The 16,797-nt window shown below is 42.5% G+C and overlaps 1 protein-coding gene across 1 annotated transcript in view; it reads right to left on the minus strand.

The window, feature by feature from the left end:
- Window positions 1-2,094: 2,094 nt before the first annotated feature.
- The window catches only part of tgfbr1b (transforming growth factor, beta receptor 1 b), a 50,274-nt gene continuing 35,571 nt past the window's right edge, over window positions 2,095-16,797 (minus strand). The window contains exons 6-9 of the mRNA XM_067435563.1: window positions 14,776-14,932; window positions 14,170-14,294; window positions 13,561-13,691; window positions 2,095-2,638 (exon numbers count right to left, since the gene is read on the minus strand). Of these exons, the coding sequence (XP_067291664.1) occupies window positions 2,513-2,638; window positions 13,561-13,691; window positions 14,170-14,294; window positions 14,776-14,932 (539 nt within the window). The 3' untranslated portion in view covers window positions 2,095-2,512. The remainder of the gene's footprint in view (window positions 2,639-13,560; window positions 13,692-14,169; window positions 14,295-14,775; window positions 14,933-16,797) is intronic.

Genomic DNA, 16,797 nt, shown 5'->3' on the forward strand with positions numbered 1-16,797 from the left:
TCCAATCCATAAACGTTAAAAGACAATGACGTGTATACCATAACCTTTTATTGGCATACGGTCATACACACTTAAATCGCCCATTATTAAATAACCTGACATTAACGAAAGTGTTTTTCTTGTATCGTTGGGTTATCGGCTTGCATGCAAACCATAATAAACAGATGTTTCTATCAGTATTGGTGTGCATGTAAGCATGCTCAATATGTGTGTTAACATGATTCTAGACTGGGGGGAAAACGATTAATATGTGTGTGTGAAGTTTATCCATGCCATGATCATGTAGCAGGTAAAATCTCCATCAACTCAACTAATACAGATGACTTAATGCACTTTAAATCCTCAAAACATTCACTTCCATTGCAAGTGCCTCATTCTTAACCTCCATTTTTGCTTTTAATAAAGAAAACAAGATCTGTTTGTGTGGTAATCACGGTCTTAGCATTGATTGAGCTCATCCTGCATTGGATCGGTAACGCTCCTTCTGCAAAACACGCTCTTCTTACTCAGTATTTTTGTCTTGTTTCTATTCAAAATAACAAAAGATTCTTACATTAAGAAACATTTACTAGACACATAAAATGTATTGTCTTGTTTTTGGGCAAAAACCCTCAAAATGAAGAGAGTTTCTGCTTAAAATAAGATCAATAATCTGCCAATGGGGTGAGAAAAATAATCTTGTTTTCTGTTTGAATTAAGATTATTTTTCTCACCCCATTGGCAGATTATTGATCTTATTTTAAGCAAAAACTCTCTTCATTTTGATTTATTTTTAAATATCTAGTAAATACTTCTTGTTGTAATTTTTTTGTTGTTGATATTTTGACAAAAAAAAAAAGAAGACAGAAATACTAAGTAAGAAAAGAAAAGTGTGGAGTTTTTGCAGTGTGAAGGTCTGACTATAGAGATCACTGAAAGTCGCCGGCGATGTTTGTCCACAATAAAAGTGTCCGAAGAGTAGATGTACATAAAAACCTCTCAGGTTACGTGCCTAAAAAGAGCAGCAGAAACCGATACCTTGGGAAAATCAAGTCGACAGAAGCGAGTGTGGCGCTCCGCTCTTCATTCGGGATAAACGGCGCGATCCGATGTCCTCCGGCTTTGATATTCTAGACACAGAGCTTGTTTTGGCGATATGGTTCACATCTGCTACATTTATGAATCCGCTTTCAAACAGCACTGATCCTACCACCTTATTATACAACCTCCACATTCTCCATTGGTCCCTTAAGGCTCGCTCAAAAGAGTTCTGAAGCAGTCTTTGATATTTTTCATTGACATTCAATTAGAAAACGTTGCCACAAAATGGTGGAAAACCTATGGCTTAGTAAATATCCATTTGCTATATTAATGTGTCTCTCCGTGCTCCGAGAGCGAAATAATCACTGCTTTCTGTCCGTAGCTATTTAGGTTTGTAAGTCATCAGACATTATATTCCCAGTGTGTCCGAGGTCAGGATTGTTGTTACATCCCTCAGTGCCGCGTGGATGAAGATGAAGACGAGGCTGAGAAATGAAGCATGGCACCAGCAGATCGGACTGTGCATAAGAGGCGAGGATGGGTTTGTTGGTTCAAAGCGGTGGCACTTTCTGGTAACACCTGGCTTGGAAGGCATGGTTGTCATCGTAGTTGTTGTAGCAGAGCAGTAAAAAATATAAAGTAGATACGTTTTATCTATATTGCATATGTCACAGCATGTTCGCCAAGACTGAATGAGGTCGTGTCCAGTTTTGTTTTTGCAAAAACAGAACCAAAAAAAAACAGTTAGACTGACCTGAAGAAGTGCAGTGACTGCAAAAAACGCTCTTCTTACTCAGTATTTTTGTCTTGTTTCTAGTCAAAATATCGAAAAATTCTTACATTAAGAAAAATTTACTAGAACAGTTTTTGGGAAAAATTAACAAAATGAAGAGAGTTTTTGCTTAAAATAAGATAAATAATCTGCCAATGGGGTGAGAAATAATAATCTTGTTTTCTGTTTGAATTAAGATTATTTTTCTCACCCCATTGGCAGATTATTTCTTATTTTAAGCAAAAACTCTTAATTTTGAGTTATTTTTCCCAAAACAAGACAATTACTTTTGCTTGTCTAGTAAATACTTCTTGTTTTAAGAATTTGTAGTTTTGGACTAGAAACAAGACAAAAATACTGAGTAAGAAAAGCGTTTTTTTTTGCAGTGTGAGCGGAAGTTAAACACAAGGTCCTTTCCTCATGAGAGAGAAAATCAACCCGGCCACTGAAGAAAAAAACACTATAAATAATAAAAGATTCCTTCTTGGGTCGCACTTTCGCCGAACCCAGGCGTGTTGAAGCTGAAAACGAGATCCCAGCACATCGCCGGCTGGACGCAGAAGTGGGCTATTAGATCATGAAGTCCGTGTTTTTCTGCCCATGTCAACGTCCAGGCGCGATTTAAGACCCGAGGCGAAGGATGCAGAAACAAACCCTTGGTTCATAGTGCTCGTGATAATAAAGGATAATGATAAAGGTGGTGATAATAGCTGTGGTCATCTACATCTTGATGCCTTCCTGCTGGCTGAGCTGGGAAAGCGTCTTCTTGATTCGCAGGGCCGTGAGACGCGCGGCTCCATTGGCGTACCAACATTCCCTCATGATCTTGGCCATCACACGCAGAGCCTGGACACAAGCAGAAACAAACACACATGAGCAATCCAGGACATTGAAGAGGTCAGCCCTATATCTGATCCTGGAGCTCAGAATCGCACGGGTATATCTGTGCCGATAGCCAAAAATACACTGTGTGGCTCAGAATTATGGGGTGAGAAAAATAATCTTATTTCTGTTTGGGACGGAAACAAGAAACAAGATTTCAAGTACTCTTCTAAGTAAGAAGAGCATTTTTTGCAGTGAATATATCATAAATATATTATCAGTAGTAATATGCATTGCTAAGGACTTCATTTGGACAACTTTAAAGAAGATTTTCTCAATATTTAGATTTTTTTTACTCCCTCAGATTCCAGATATTCCTATCCTAACAAACCACACATCAATGGATCGATTATTAATTCAGCTCTGATGATGTATAAATCTCAATTTCAAAACATTGACCTTATGACTAGTTTTGCGATCTAGGGTCACATATGGGTTGTAAATCAAGTCAAGTCAACTTTATTAATATAGCGCTTTTACAATGCCGATTGTTTCAAAGCAGCTTCATAGTGTTAACAGGAATATATTGAACAGAATTTGATCCGTTTGTACAGTCGTTCTGGAAAACAGTGATGTTACAAGTATCAAATAGTGTCAATGCGGGCAGATCAGTAATATAGTTTAATATTTAGTGTCCCCAACTAAGCAAGCCAAGCCAAAGGCACCAAAGGAACCAAAACTCCATCAGGGCATGATGGGTTCAGTTCTCCGAACAAACAGTGTATGATTATTATTCTGGCAACATTACAGGTCAGAAATCATATTAGGTAAATAGATATTCTCAAGATTATTGGAAAGATAGTAACGTAATTGGGGGCTCGTCCGGGATATTTCTACCATTTCTCAGGGATTGATTTTTATTAAAACTAATAAAGAAGGTCACGTTAAAACTGTCTTTTTATCATGGATTCATCATTTACTTGAATTATGTTTTCAAAATGTATCCTGTATAGATTTTAGCGTTTTACCCTAGTCCCAAATCCAGACGTGCAATCTTCAACTATGAAAAACACAGAACTCTGAATTAAAGCTATAATCGAATCAAAGAGCTCAATAAACACACCATTTCAGTATGTATTGTGTGGAAATTATATATAGTAGTGGCCAAAACTGACTTTTTAAAGTCTTTAAATTGTGGAAGGTCAAGACTTTTTAAGAATTTAAGACCCGCAGAAGAAAAAAAAAGGTTTGTAGCTCATGAGAAGCTCATCCAGTGAAGTGTGTCCAGACAAACTTCAAGCATTTTAATGTGAAATTCTTATAGTCATGTTGAGTTCAGCACAGCAATTACTTGTCAAATCAGTGTTTTCATTCTAGTGTGAAGTTCATGCCATCGGAGGAATGCTAGAATAGACACAAATACGCCCCTTTAGACATTAATTGGCATTATTTGCACATCATATCCTAATGCCTTCAGCAGAAGCCCAGAGAGTGAAGTCGAGAGAGTCCGTCGGCTCTACTCATCGCTGGGGATTTTATTACAAACAAATTAAACAGAGCAAGTAAAAGAGCAAATAGCTTAAGTTTTACACTTGGCTCACTGTTAGCAGCATATGAACTGCACATCGATCTCTAAAGAGATTTGAGCTCTCTTCGGGGTAATTACTGACTCCCACACTCGGCTCTCGGGTGAAAGTTTTCCGCAGAATCAAATCAAATAATTTCTGTTCCAGACAGACCAAATACAGCCATCTATGCATTTTATTATCTGCTCAACGGCGCAGTTACAGAAGGTCGTCTGCCTTTAGGAAGAATAAACAGCCTTACACATGCATTAAAGAAGAGTTATTAACAACAGCCCTGCTTTGAATGTGCTCGTTGTTGATCTCAGGTCATCTGGAACACACTGATGTTTAACACAAGACGGTTCAAGACTTTCGCCCAACAGAACCCAATGCTGTCCCTCGTGCATTAAGGCCAACATCCATCGACCAATCAAAGAGCTTTGAGATGAGCACGAAAAACATATCACGCTAAAATATACCGGCAACGTTGTTTGAATGCTGTTTACACATTAATATGTAGAGTTAAAAAGTTGCTGACAACTGACATTTATTTGGTGGCAGGTTGTAGATGAAAATATACTGTGCTGAACATTGATTTTAAATGCTGTTTCAATGTTCAAACTGCACTTTACAAAAACAAATAAAGAGTTTTTGGTCAAATCAGGTGTGTGTTGAGCTTATGAATGCAGTGGCCAATCACACACACACGTATGTCTGTTAAGCTTATGAATGCAGTGGCCAATCACACACACACGTGTGTCTGTTGAGCTTATGAATGCAGTGGCCAATCACACACACACGTGTGTCTGTTGAGCTTATGAATGCAGTGGCCAATCACACACACGTGTCTTTTGAGCTTATGAATGCAGTGGCCAATCACACACACGTGTCTGTTGAGCTTATGAATGCAGTGGCCAATCACACACACGTGTCTGTTGAGCTTATGAATGCAGTGGCAAATCACACACGTGTCTTGGCCAATCACACACACGTGTCTGTTGAGCTTATGAATGCAGTGGCCAATCACACACACGTGTCTGTTGAGCTTATGAATGCAGTGGCCAATCACACACACATGTGTCTGTTGAGCTTATGAATGCAGTGGCCAATCACACACACGTGTGTCTGTTGAGCTTATGAATGCAGTGGCCAATCACACACACGTGTGTCTGTTGAGCTTATGAATGAAGTGCCCAATCAAACACACGTGTGTCTGTTGAACTTATGAATGCAGTGGCCAATCACACACACGTGTGGGGTTAGGGTTAGGGTTAGGGTTAGGTTTAAGTCTGTTGAGCTTATGAATGCAGTGATCAATCACACACACGTGTGTCTATTGAGCTTATGAATGCAGTGCCCAATCACACTCACGTGTGTCTGTTGAGCTTATGAATGCAGTGGCCAATCACACACGTGTGTCTGTTGAGCTTATGAATGCAGCGGCCAATCACACACGTGTGTCTGTTGAGCTTATGAATGCAGTGCCCAATCACACACACGTGTGTCTGTTGAGCTTATGAATGCAGTGGCCAATCACACACACGTGTGTCTGTTGAGCTTATGAATGCAGCGGCCAATCACACACACGTGTGTCTGTTGAGCTTATGAATGCAGTGGCCAATCACACACACGTGTGTCTGTTGAGCTTATGAATGCAGTGGCCAATCACACACACGTGTGTCTGTTGAGCTTATGAATGCAGTGGCCAATCACACACACTTGTGTCTGTTGAGCTTATGAATGCAGTGCCCAATCACACACACGTGTCTGTTGAGCTTATGAATGCAGTGGCCAATCACACACGTGTGTCTGTTGAGCTTATGAATGCAGTGGCCAATCACACACGTGTGTCTGTTGAGTTTATGAATGCAGTGGCCAATCACACACGTGTGTCTGTTGAGCTTATGAATGCAGTGGCCTATCACACACACGTGTGTCTGTTGAGCTTATGAATGCAGTGGCCTATCACACACACGTGTGTCTGTTGAGCTTATGAATGCAGTGGCCAATCACACACACGTGTGTCTGTTGAGCTTATGAATGCAGTGGCCAATCACACACACGTGTGTCTGTTGAGCTTATGAATGCAGTGGCCAATCACACACACTTGTGTCTGTTGAGCTTATGAATGCAGTGGCCAATCACACACACGCTTGTCTGTTGAGCTTATGAATGCAGCGGCCAATCACACACACGTGTCTGTTGAGCTTATGAATGCAGTGGCCAATCACACACACGTGTGTCTATTGAGCTTATGAATGCAGTGGCCAATCACACACACGTGTGTCTGTTGAGCTTATGAATGCAGTGCCCAATCACACACACGTGTCTGTTGAGCTTATGAATGCAGTGGCCAATCACACACGTGTGTCTGTTGAGCTTATGAATGCAGTGGCCAATCACACACACGTGTGTCTGTTGAGCTTATGAATGCAGTGGCCAATCACACACACGTGTGTCTGTTGAGCTTATGAATGCAGTGGCCAATCACACACACGTGTGTCTGTTGAGCTTATGAATGCAGCGGCCAATCACACACGTGTGTCTGTTGAGCTTATGAATGCAGTGGCCAATCACACACACGCTTGTCTGTTGAGCTTATGAATGCAGCGGCCAATCACACACACGTGTCTGTTGAGCTTATGAATGCAGTGGCCAATCACACACACGTGTCTGTTGAGCTTATGAATGCAGTGGCCAATCACACACACGTGTCTGTTGAGCTTATGAATGCAGTGGCCAATCACACACACGTGTGTCTGTTGAGCTCATGAATGCAGTGGCCTATCACACACACGTGTCTGTTGAGCTTATGAATGCAGTGGCCAATCACACACACGTGTCTGTTGAGCTTATAAATGCAGTGGCCAATCACACACGTGTGTCTGTTGAGCTTATGAAAGCAGTGGCCAATCACACACACGTGTCTGTTGAGCTTATGAATGCAGTGGCCAATCACACACACATGTGTCTGTTGAGCTTATGAATGCAGCGGCCAATCACACACACGTGTGTCTGTTGAGCTTATGAATGCAGTGGCCAATCACACACACGTGTGTCTGTTGAGCTTATGAATGCAGTGGCCTATCACACACACGTGTCTGTTGAGCTTATGAATGCAGCGGCCAATCACACACACGTGTGTCTGTTGAGCTTATGAATGCAGTGGCTAATCACACACACGTGTCTGTTGAGCTTATGAATACAGTGGCCAATCATACACACGTGTCTGTTGAGCTTATGAATGCAGTGGCCAATCACACACACATGTGTCTGTTGAGCTTATGAATGCAGTGGCCAATCACACACACGTGTGTCTGTTGAGCTTATGAATGCAGTGGCCAATCACACACACGTGTGTCTGTTGAGCTTATGAATGCAGTGGCCAATCACACACACGTGTGTCTGTTGAGCTTATGAATGCAGTGGCCAATAACACACACGTGTGTCTGTTGAGCTTATGAATGCAGTGGCCAATCACACACACGCTTGTCTGTTGAGCTTATGAATGCAGTGGCCAATCACACACGTGTGTCTGTTGAGCTTATGAATGCAGCGGCCAATCACACACACGTGTGTCTGTTGAGCTTATGAATGCAGTGGCCAATCACACACACGTGTCTGTTGAGCTTATGAATGCAGTGGCCAATCACACACACGTGTGTCTGTTGAGCTTATGAATGCAGTGGCCAATCACACACACGTGTGTCTGTTGAGCTCATGAATGCAGTGGCCAATCACACACACGTGTGTCTGTTGAGCTTATGAATGCAGTGGCCAATCACACACACGCTTGTCTGTTGAGCTTATGAATGCAGCGGCCAATCACACACACGTGTCTGTTGAGCTTATGAATGCAGTGGCCAATCACACACACGTGTGTCTATTGAGCTTATGAATGCAGTGGCCAATCACACACACGTGTGTCTGTTGAGCTTATGAATGCAGTGCCCAATCACACACACGTGTCTGTTGAGCTTATGAATGCAGTGGCCAATCACACACGTGTGTCTGTTGAGCTTATGAATGCAGTGGCCAATCACACACACGTGTGTCTGTTGAGCTTATGAATGCAGTGGCCAATCACACACACGTGTGTCTGTTGAGCTTATGAATGCAGTGGCCAATCACACACACGTGTGTCTGTTGAGCTTATGAATGCAGCGGCCAATCACACACGTGTGTCTGTTGAGCTTATGAATGCAGTGGCCAATCACACACACGCTTGTCTGTTGAGCTTATGAATGCAGCGGCCAATCACACACACGTGTGTCTGTTGAGCTTATGAATGCAGTGGCCAATCACACACACGTGTGTCTGTTGAGCTTATGAATGCAGTGGCCAATAACACACACGTGTGTCTGTTGAGCTTATGAATGCAGTGGCCAATCACACACACGCTTGTCTGTTGAGCTTATGAATGCAGTGGCCAATCACACACGTGTGTCTGTTGAGCTTATGAATGCAGCGGCCAATCACACACACGTGTGTCTGTTGAGCTTATGAATGCAGTGGCCAATCACACACACGTGTCTGTTGAGCTTATGAATGCAGTGGCCAATCACACACACGTGTGTCTGTTGAGCTTATGAATGCAGTGGCCAATCACACACGTGTGTCTGTTGAGCTCATGAATGCAGTGGCCAATCACACACACGTGTGTCTGTTGAGCTTATGAATGCAGCGGCCAATCACACACTTGTGTCTGTTGAGCTTATGAATGCAGTGGCCAATCACACACACACGTGTCTGTTGAGCTTATGAATGCAGTGGCCAATCACACACACGTGTCTGTTGAGCTTATGAATGCAGTGGCCAATCACACACGTGTGTCTGTTGAGCTCATGAATGCAGTGCCCAATCACACACACGTGTGTCTGTTGAGCTTATGAATGCAGTGGCCAATCACACACGTGTCTGTTGAGCTTATGAATGCAGCAGCCAATCACACACGTGTGTCTGTTGAGCTTATGAATGCAGTGGCCAATCACACACACGTGTCTTTTGAGCTTATGAATGCAGTGGCCAATCACACACGCTTGTCTGTTGAGCTTATGAATGCAGTAGCCAATCACACACGTGTCTGTTGAGCTTATGAATGCAGTGGCCAATCACACACGTGTCTGTTGAGCTTATGAATGCAGCGGCCAATCACACACGTGTGTCTGTTGAGCTTATGAATGCAGTGGCCAATCACACACACGTGTCTGTTGAGCTTATGAATGCAGTGGCCAATCACACACACGTGTCTGTTGAGCTTATGAATGCAGTGGCCAATCACACACACGTGTGTCTGTTGAGCTCATGAATGCAGTGGCCTATCACACACACGTGTCTGTTGAGCTTATGAATGCAGTGGCCAATCACACACACGTGTCTGTTGAGCTTATAAATGCAGTGGCCAATCACACACGTGTGTCTGTTGAGCTTATGAAAGCAGTGGCCAATCACACACACGTGTCTGTTGAGCTTATGAATGCAGTGGCCAATCACACACACATGTGTCTGTTGAGCTTATGAATGCAGCGGCCAATCACACACACGTGTGTCTGTTGAGCTTATGAATGCAGTGGCCAATCACACACACGTGTGTCTGTTGAGCTTATGAATGCAGTGGCCTATCACACACACGTGTCTGTTGAGCTTATGAATGCAGCGGCCAATCACACACACGTGTGTCTGTTGAGCTTATGAATGCAGTGGCTAATCACACACACGTGTCTGTTGAGCTTATGAATACAGTGGCCAATCATACACACGTGTCTGTTGAGCTTATGAATGCAGTGGCCAATCACACACACATGTGTCTGTTGAGCTTATGAATGCAGTGGCCAATCACACACACGTGTGTCTGTTGAGCTTATGAATGCAGTGGCCAATCACACACACGTGTGTCTGTTGAGCTTATGAATGCAGTGGCCAATCACACACACGTGTGTCTGTTGAGCTTATGAATGCAGTGGCCAATCACACACACGTGTCTGTTGAGCTTATGAATGCAGTGGCCAATCACACACACGTGTCTGTTGAGCTTATGAATGCAGTGGCCAATCACACACACGTGTCTGTTGAGCTTATGAATGCAGTGGCCAATCACACACACGTGTCTGTTGATCTTATGAATGCAGTGGCCAATCACACACACGTGTCTGTTGAGCTTATGAATGCAGTGGCCAATCACACACACGTGTCTGTTGAGATTATGAATGCAGTGGCCAATCACACACACATGTCTGTTGAGCTTATGAATGCAGCGGCCAATCACACACACGTGTGTCTGTTGAGCTTATGAATGCAGTGGCTAATCACACACACGTGTCTGTTGAGCTTATGAATACAGTGGCCAATCATACACACGTGTCTGTTGAGCTTATGAATGCAGTGGCCAATCACACACACATGTGTCTGTTGAGCTTATGAATGCAGTGGCCAATCACACACACGTGTGTCTGTTGAGCTTATGAATGCAGTGGCCAATCACACACACGTGTGTCTGTTGAGCTTATGAATGCAGTGGCCAATCACACACACGTGTGTCTGTTGAGCTTATGAATGCAGTGGCCAATCACACACACGTGTCTGTTGAGCTTATGAATGCAGTGGCCAATCACACACACGTGTCTGTTGAGCTTATGAATGCAGTGGCCAATCACACACACGTGTCTGTTGAGCTTATGAATGCAGTGGCCAATCACACACACGTGTCTGTTGATCTTATGAATGCAGTGGCCAATCACACACACGTGTCTGTTGAGCTTATGAATGCAGTGGCCAATCACACACACGTGTCTGTTGAGATTATGAATGCAGTGGCCAATCACAGATTAGATTAGTCACTGCTGAAAACGCCAGAGTTTGGTTCAGACAGAATCATCATGGATTCTCTCATCATGATTAACAAAGTGCAGATTAATTGGTAGACAATCTCCGGCTCTTCACTGCACTCGGAAACAAAACAACTCCCAAAGATATAAATCTCCTGCATGTTCAGGCTCACCTGAGAGCGAACGCAGAAACACCATCTGCTGAAAATGTCACTCGCACTGCAGTCTCACGCGCTCACGAGGACTGTGTGTGTGTGTGTGTGTAATGCCAGCGGAAGGCGACTGGCGGAGACATGTCTCTATTTCAGAGTGTTTGGCAGCCATCATATACTGGAGACAGATTAGATTTCACAGCTGCGTTATCACAGACAAATCTAATCAAGTCGTGTCTCTTCCCAAGTAATAAAGAGGACAGGAGCAAAGTGTGTTTGATGAAACCTGAGCGGGGCTGGATTGGTTCTCCTGTGGGATTGTGGTTTCTCCGACTGATTCAGCGGGAGAGTGTGCCATTAGGACTCATACACACTCACACTCACACACACACACGTAGTGTTTTCATGTTTTATGGGGACATTCCATAGGTGTAATGGATTTCATACTGTACAAACCGTATTTTCTATCCCCTTACACTGCCCCTAAACCTACCCATCACACACACACACACACACACACACACACACACACACACACACACACACACACACACACACACACACACACACACACACACACACACACACACACACACACACACACACACACACACACACACACACACACCCTAAACCTACCCATCACAGGAAACATTCTGCATTTTTACTTTCTCAAAAAAACTCATCCTGTATGATTTATAAGATGTTTTCCTCAAGGGGACCAAAAAATGTCCCCACAAGGACAAGGATTTCAGATTTGCCATCTTTGTGGGGACATTTTGTACGCGCTAATGAAGAGCAGGAGAATTCACTTCAGTGATCTACATCGGCTCTTTCGAGAACAAGAGGATGCTTTTGAACACAAGAAAGTCAGGAGCAAACCTACACACACACACGCACACATTATCGAGTTTGGTTGGGAGCCATCGGCGGCGCTGGCGTTGTGTTTAGACACGAGATCAACAATGTCACTAAAGAAGTGTGTGTGTGTGTGTGTGTGTGTGTGTGTGTGTGTGTGTGTGTGTGTGTGTAAACTATGGACATGAGAGTAAGATTTACAAGCATAGCACCGTACAGGTGAACTGTTTTCATCATAATACATCTGACAGTGACTATTTTAAAAACATTCCCAATACGCAATATGTAAAGCGCTTTGGGTGTCTAGAAAAGCGCTATATAAATGTAATGAATTATAATTATTAATACTCCTGACATCGTAATTGTAAAAGAGGTCATGAAGTGTGTGTGTGTGTATTTTTGAAGTGGGCTGCTGTTTTGATCTGTATATGGACACTTGTTACTTTTCAAAACTCTTGCAATATCAGCCACTGGCAGATCTCATTGACAGACTGGGCTATAGATGTACATTAATAACTCTGGTGTTTGGAAGTTCAGGCAGGAGACACACTGCAATGGTGGTGTGAGCGTGGCGTTTCTGCAGCGTGTTAGCCACAGGGCGTCTGCCTGGCGTTTTCTCTGTCATTGCACACCAGAAGCGTGTCTGACGCGGCGCTGCTGCTGCTATTGATGTACAGGGAAGCCCTATACTTCATGTTAAATATAAATATATTGCCTATTGATTCAGCAAAGACAACGTCAGCAGTAGCCTATTGGCCACACAGATCTATGGTATTGACGGCAAAATAGGCTACAGAATATTTTGTTCTGTATTGACAGGTTTAATATTTCAAAATCGATAATTATGTTGTTTTTTAATTATTACAATTAGGCCTTTATCTGCATTTATGTTAACCTACAGACTTTCAAACATGAAAATGTCATTTTTTTATATGTATTCGTGTCAAAATTGGCATATAAATATCTTTTCCTATTCTATTTTGCCTGTAAACGCTTCCAACACGCTCGCGTGAAAAATAGGCGTCTCTTCTATTTGAAGCGCCGCGCGTGAGCCGCGCGTCACACAGGCAGTGTACAAGCTCTAACCGATTAACATGGGAGCCGAAATAAAAGCGGACACGCCACGCAGCCGAGACGCTCACGACACGCTTGCAGTGTGTCCCCGGCCTTAGGCCATGTCCATAAGAATGTGGTCAGAGGGATGCCGTTGGGAGGGCTGCAAAAAACAGGAGGCAAAAAGGCTTGCTAGATTTTGCTCCGTTTCAGCCACCATAGGGAGCGTGCAGATATGGAGACGGAGATGTTTCAGCCACCATAGGGAGCGTGCAGATATGGAGACGGAGATGTTTTGTTTATCCTTAATGTGTAAAGTATTATAAATGGAAGGCCTTGTAGAAGTGTGTGAGCTGTGAACTGTAGACCTGTCTCTTTGCCATTGACTCTTTCCAGAGTGTTTGGATCTTGTTATCTTGTGCAATGTCTATCAGATCCAAATAAAAGCATTCACATGTTTGTGTGTGTGAGTGTGTGTGTGTGTGTGCTCTCACCTCACAGCTCTGCCACCTGTTGGGAATGTTGGGCCGCAGCTTCTGCTCACACACCACTCTCCTCATCTCCTCCACAGACGGGTCAGACTGCACCAGGTCATAGTACGGCAGCTGGTAGTCTTCATGAATGCCTGCAGGAGAGAGTGTGTGTGTGTGTGTGTGTGTGTGTGTTTGTGTGTGTGTGTGTGTGTGTGTGTGTGTGTGTGTGTGTGTGTGTGTGTTAGCTCAAGGACAAGTGGAAAAAATAGCAGATGATAAAAGAGCAGACAGATTTCACATGATACCTGACGAGGGAAAGCAGAAACCCTGCAAACTCAAAATGAAGAGAGTTTTTGCTTAAAATAAGATAAATAATCTGCCAATGGGGTGAGAAAAATAATCTTAATTCAAACAGAAAACATTTTTTCTCACCCCATTGGCAGATTATTTATCTTATTTTAAGCAAAAACTCTCTTCATTTTGAGTTATTTTCCCCAAAAACAAGACAATCATTTTTGCTTGTCTAGTAAATGTTTCTTAATGTAAGAATTTGTAGATATTTTGACTAGAAACAAGACAAAAATAGTAAGAGCAGCATTTTTTTTAATTGAAGCCGAGGCTGGACCGTACCTCCGATGGAGCATCTGCTGGCGATCTCCCAGAACACCAGCCCCATGGCGTAGATGTCGGCCCTCTTAAACGACTCAAAATGCTTCATATTTATCGAATCGTCCAGCACTTCTGGGGCCATATACCTGTGGAAAGACAGAACACAGTTATTATATTTGATAAAGCAAGGCACAGTGCAAACAATGCTCTTCTTACTCAGTAATTTTGTCTTGTTTCTAGTCTAAATATCTAAATATTCTTAAAGAAAAATAATCTTTTTTCTGATTGAAATCTTATTCTTGTTTCCGTCCCAAACAGAAATAAGATTATTTTTCACCCCATTGACAGTATTTAAATATATATAAATAAATATATATAAATATATATTTATCTTATTTTAATAAAAACTCTCTTAATTTTGAGTTATTTTTTTCCCAAAACAAGACAATAATTTTTGCTTGTCTAGTAAATTTTTCTTAATGTAACAATTTTTAGATATTTTGACTCGAAACAAGACAGAATACTGAGCAAGAAAAGCATGTTTTGCAGTGAATGCCATTATTTGCCACAATGCCTATCTAGGAATGGCTGTGATATGAGTAGCTGAAGCTCTAACACCAGCTTTACCGTTTGGTGCCCACTCTGTGATTGGGCGCGATGTCGATGGTGTCGGTGGCGGAGTCGTGGCGGACGGCCAATCCCAGGTCAGCGATGCAGCACGTGCCGTTCTTCTTCACCAGAATGTTCTTCGACTTCAGATCCCGGTGGGCGATTGCTGGCTTTCCTGAAATCAGACGCAGGGACGCCAGATCAGAACACCAGATTATTGCTTTCCTGTAGATCAACCGGTAGAGCGTGGCGCTAGCAACACCAAGGTCATGGGTTCGATTCCCAGGGAAAGCAAGAACTGCCAATAATGTAAAAATGTGTACCTTGAATGCAATGTAAGTCGCTTTGGATAAAAGCGTAAATGTAGAGGAAGAGGCGAGCGCTGTCATTCATCCTCATACATGTGAAGCTCAACACACTGCAAAACATGCTCTTCTCACTCAGTATCTTTGTCTTGTTTCCAGTCCAAATATCTAAAAAAATCTTAAATCAAGATGCATTTACTAGATCAGTAAAACGACGTTAGATATTTTTGCTTGTTTTCTGGGGGAATAAAATCTAAATGAAGTGAGTTTTTGCTTAAAACAGGCCAAATGATCTGCCAATGGGGTGAGAAAAATAATCTTATTTCTGTTTGGGACGAAAACAAGAATAAGATTTCAATCAGAAATAAGATTATTTCTTTCCCATTGGCAGATCATTTTGCCTGTTTTGAGCAAAAACTCACTTTTTTTCAACAAACCAAGAAAAATATCTTATGTCATTTTACTGATCTAGTAAATGCATCTTGATTTAAGATTATTTAGATATTTGGACTGGAAACAAGACAAAATTACTGAGTGAGAAGAGAATTGTTTGCAGTGCACACTTTCCTTGGAGCACTTTTGATAGATACTGACCACTGCAGACCGGGAACAGCCCACAAGAGCTGCAGTTTTGGAGATGCTCTGACCCAGTCGTCTAGCCGTCACAATCTGGCCAAACTCGCTCAAATCCTTACGCTTGGCCATTTCTCCAGCTTCACACACATCAACTCTGAGGACTAAATGTTCACTTGCTGCCTAATATATCCCACCCACTAACAGCAGCTGTGATGAAGAGTCAACAGTGCTATCCACTGGTCATAATGTTATGCCTGATCAGTGTATATACCAGCAAAAACTGAGCTGAATTTTCCTAATGGTCATGGTTTGAAATGAGCCACAGTAGCAGCGACGCTTGCCTTCTAACGCATTATTTGCAGCGGTCATAATGTAATGACAGCTTTGTTCTACAGCAGGCCGTGCTCAATCGATCTTCAGGAGCTGGGCTGGGACTCCCTCATGGTTTAATGGGCATTATGTCTCAATTATAGGAATGTAATGACGGTAAATGAAGCATGCCTTAACAACAAACAACTGAAGATGAAGATCTGGAACGCCATCAGCTGCTCTTCAAAGATAAAGAACTCTTTATGTCATTTAAACGAGTAAACGCTTCCTCCAGCCACTGGTGGCTCAACCGCACGGCAAACAACGCTCTTCTCTCTCAGTCATTCTGTCTTGTTTCCAGTCTAAATATCAAACAATTCTTAAATCAAGATGCATTTACTAGATCAGTAAAACGACATGATGTTATAAAAATAACATCTAAATGAAGTGAGTCTTTGCTTAGAGCAGGCAAAATGATCTGCCAATGGGGTGAGAAAAATAATCTGATTTCTGTTTGGGACGGAAACAAGAAACAAGATTTCAAACAGAAACTTTATCTTTTTAAAGATTCAAACGATTATGAATCAGCGAATCGATTCATGATTCTGATCGCCAATGTCTCGTGATTTCAGCAGTTTGACACGCGAGTCATAACGGTTCGAATCATAAGTCGATTCACTGATTCATAATCATTTGAATCTTTATTTGAGGATTGAACACAAACGCGGAAGAGAAGCCAATGCTGAATAAAGTCGTAGTTTTTGTTATTTTTGGACCCAAATGTATTTTGGATGCTTCAAGAGACTCTAATTAACCCACTGATGTCTCATATGGACTACTGTGATGATGT

The sequence above is a fragment of the Pseudorasbora parva genome, chromosome 24 (genome assembly GCF_024679245.1).
Source record: "Pseudorasbora parva isolate DD20220531a chromosome 24, ASM2467924v1, whole genome shotgun sequence".
In the NCBI taxonomy this organism is placed as follows: Eukaryota; Metazoa; Chordata; class Actinopteri; order Cypriniformes; family Gobionidae; genus Pseudorasbora; species Pseudorasbora parva.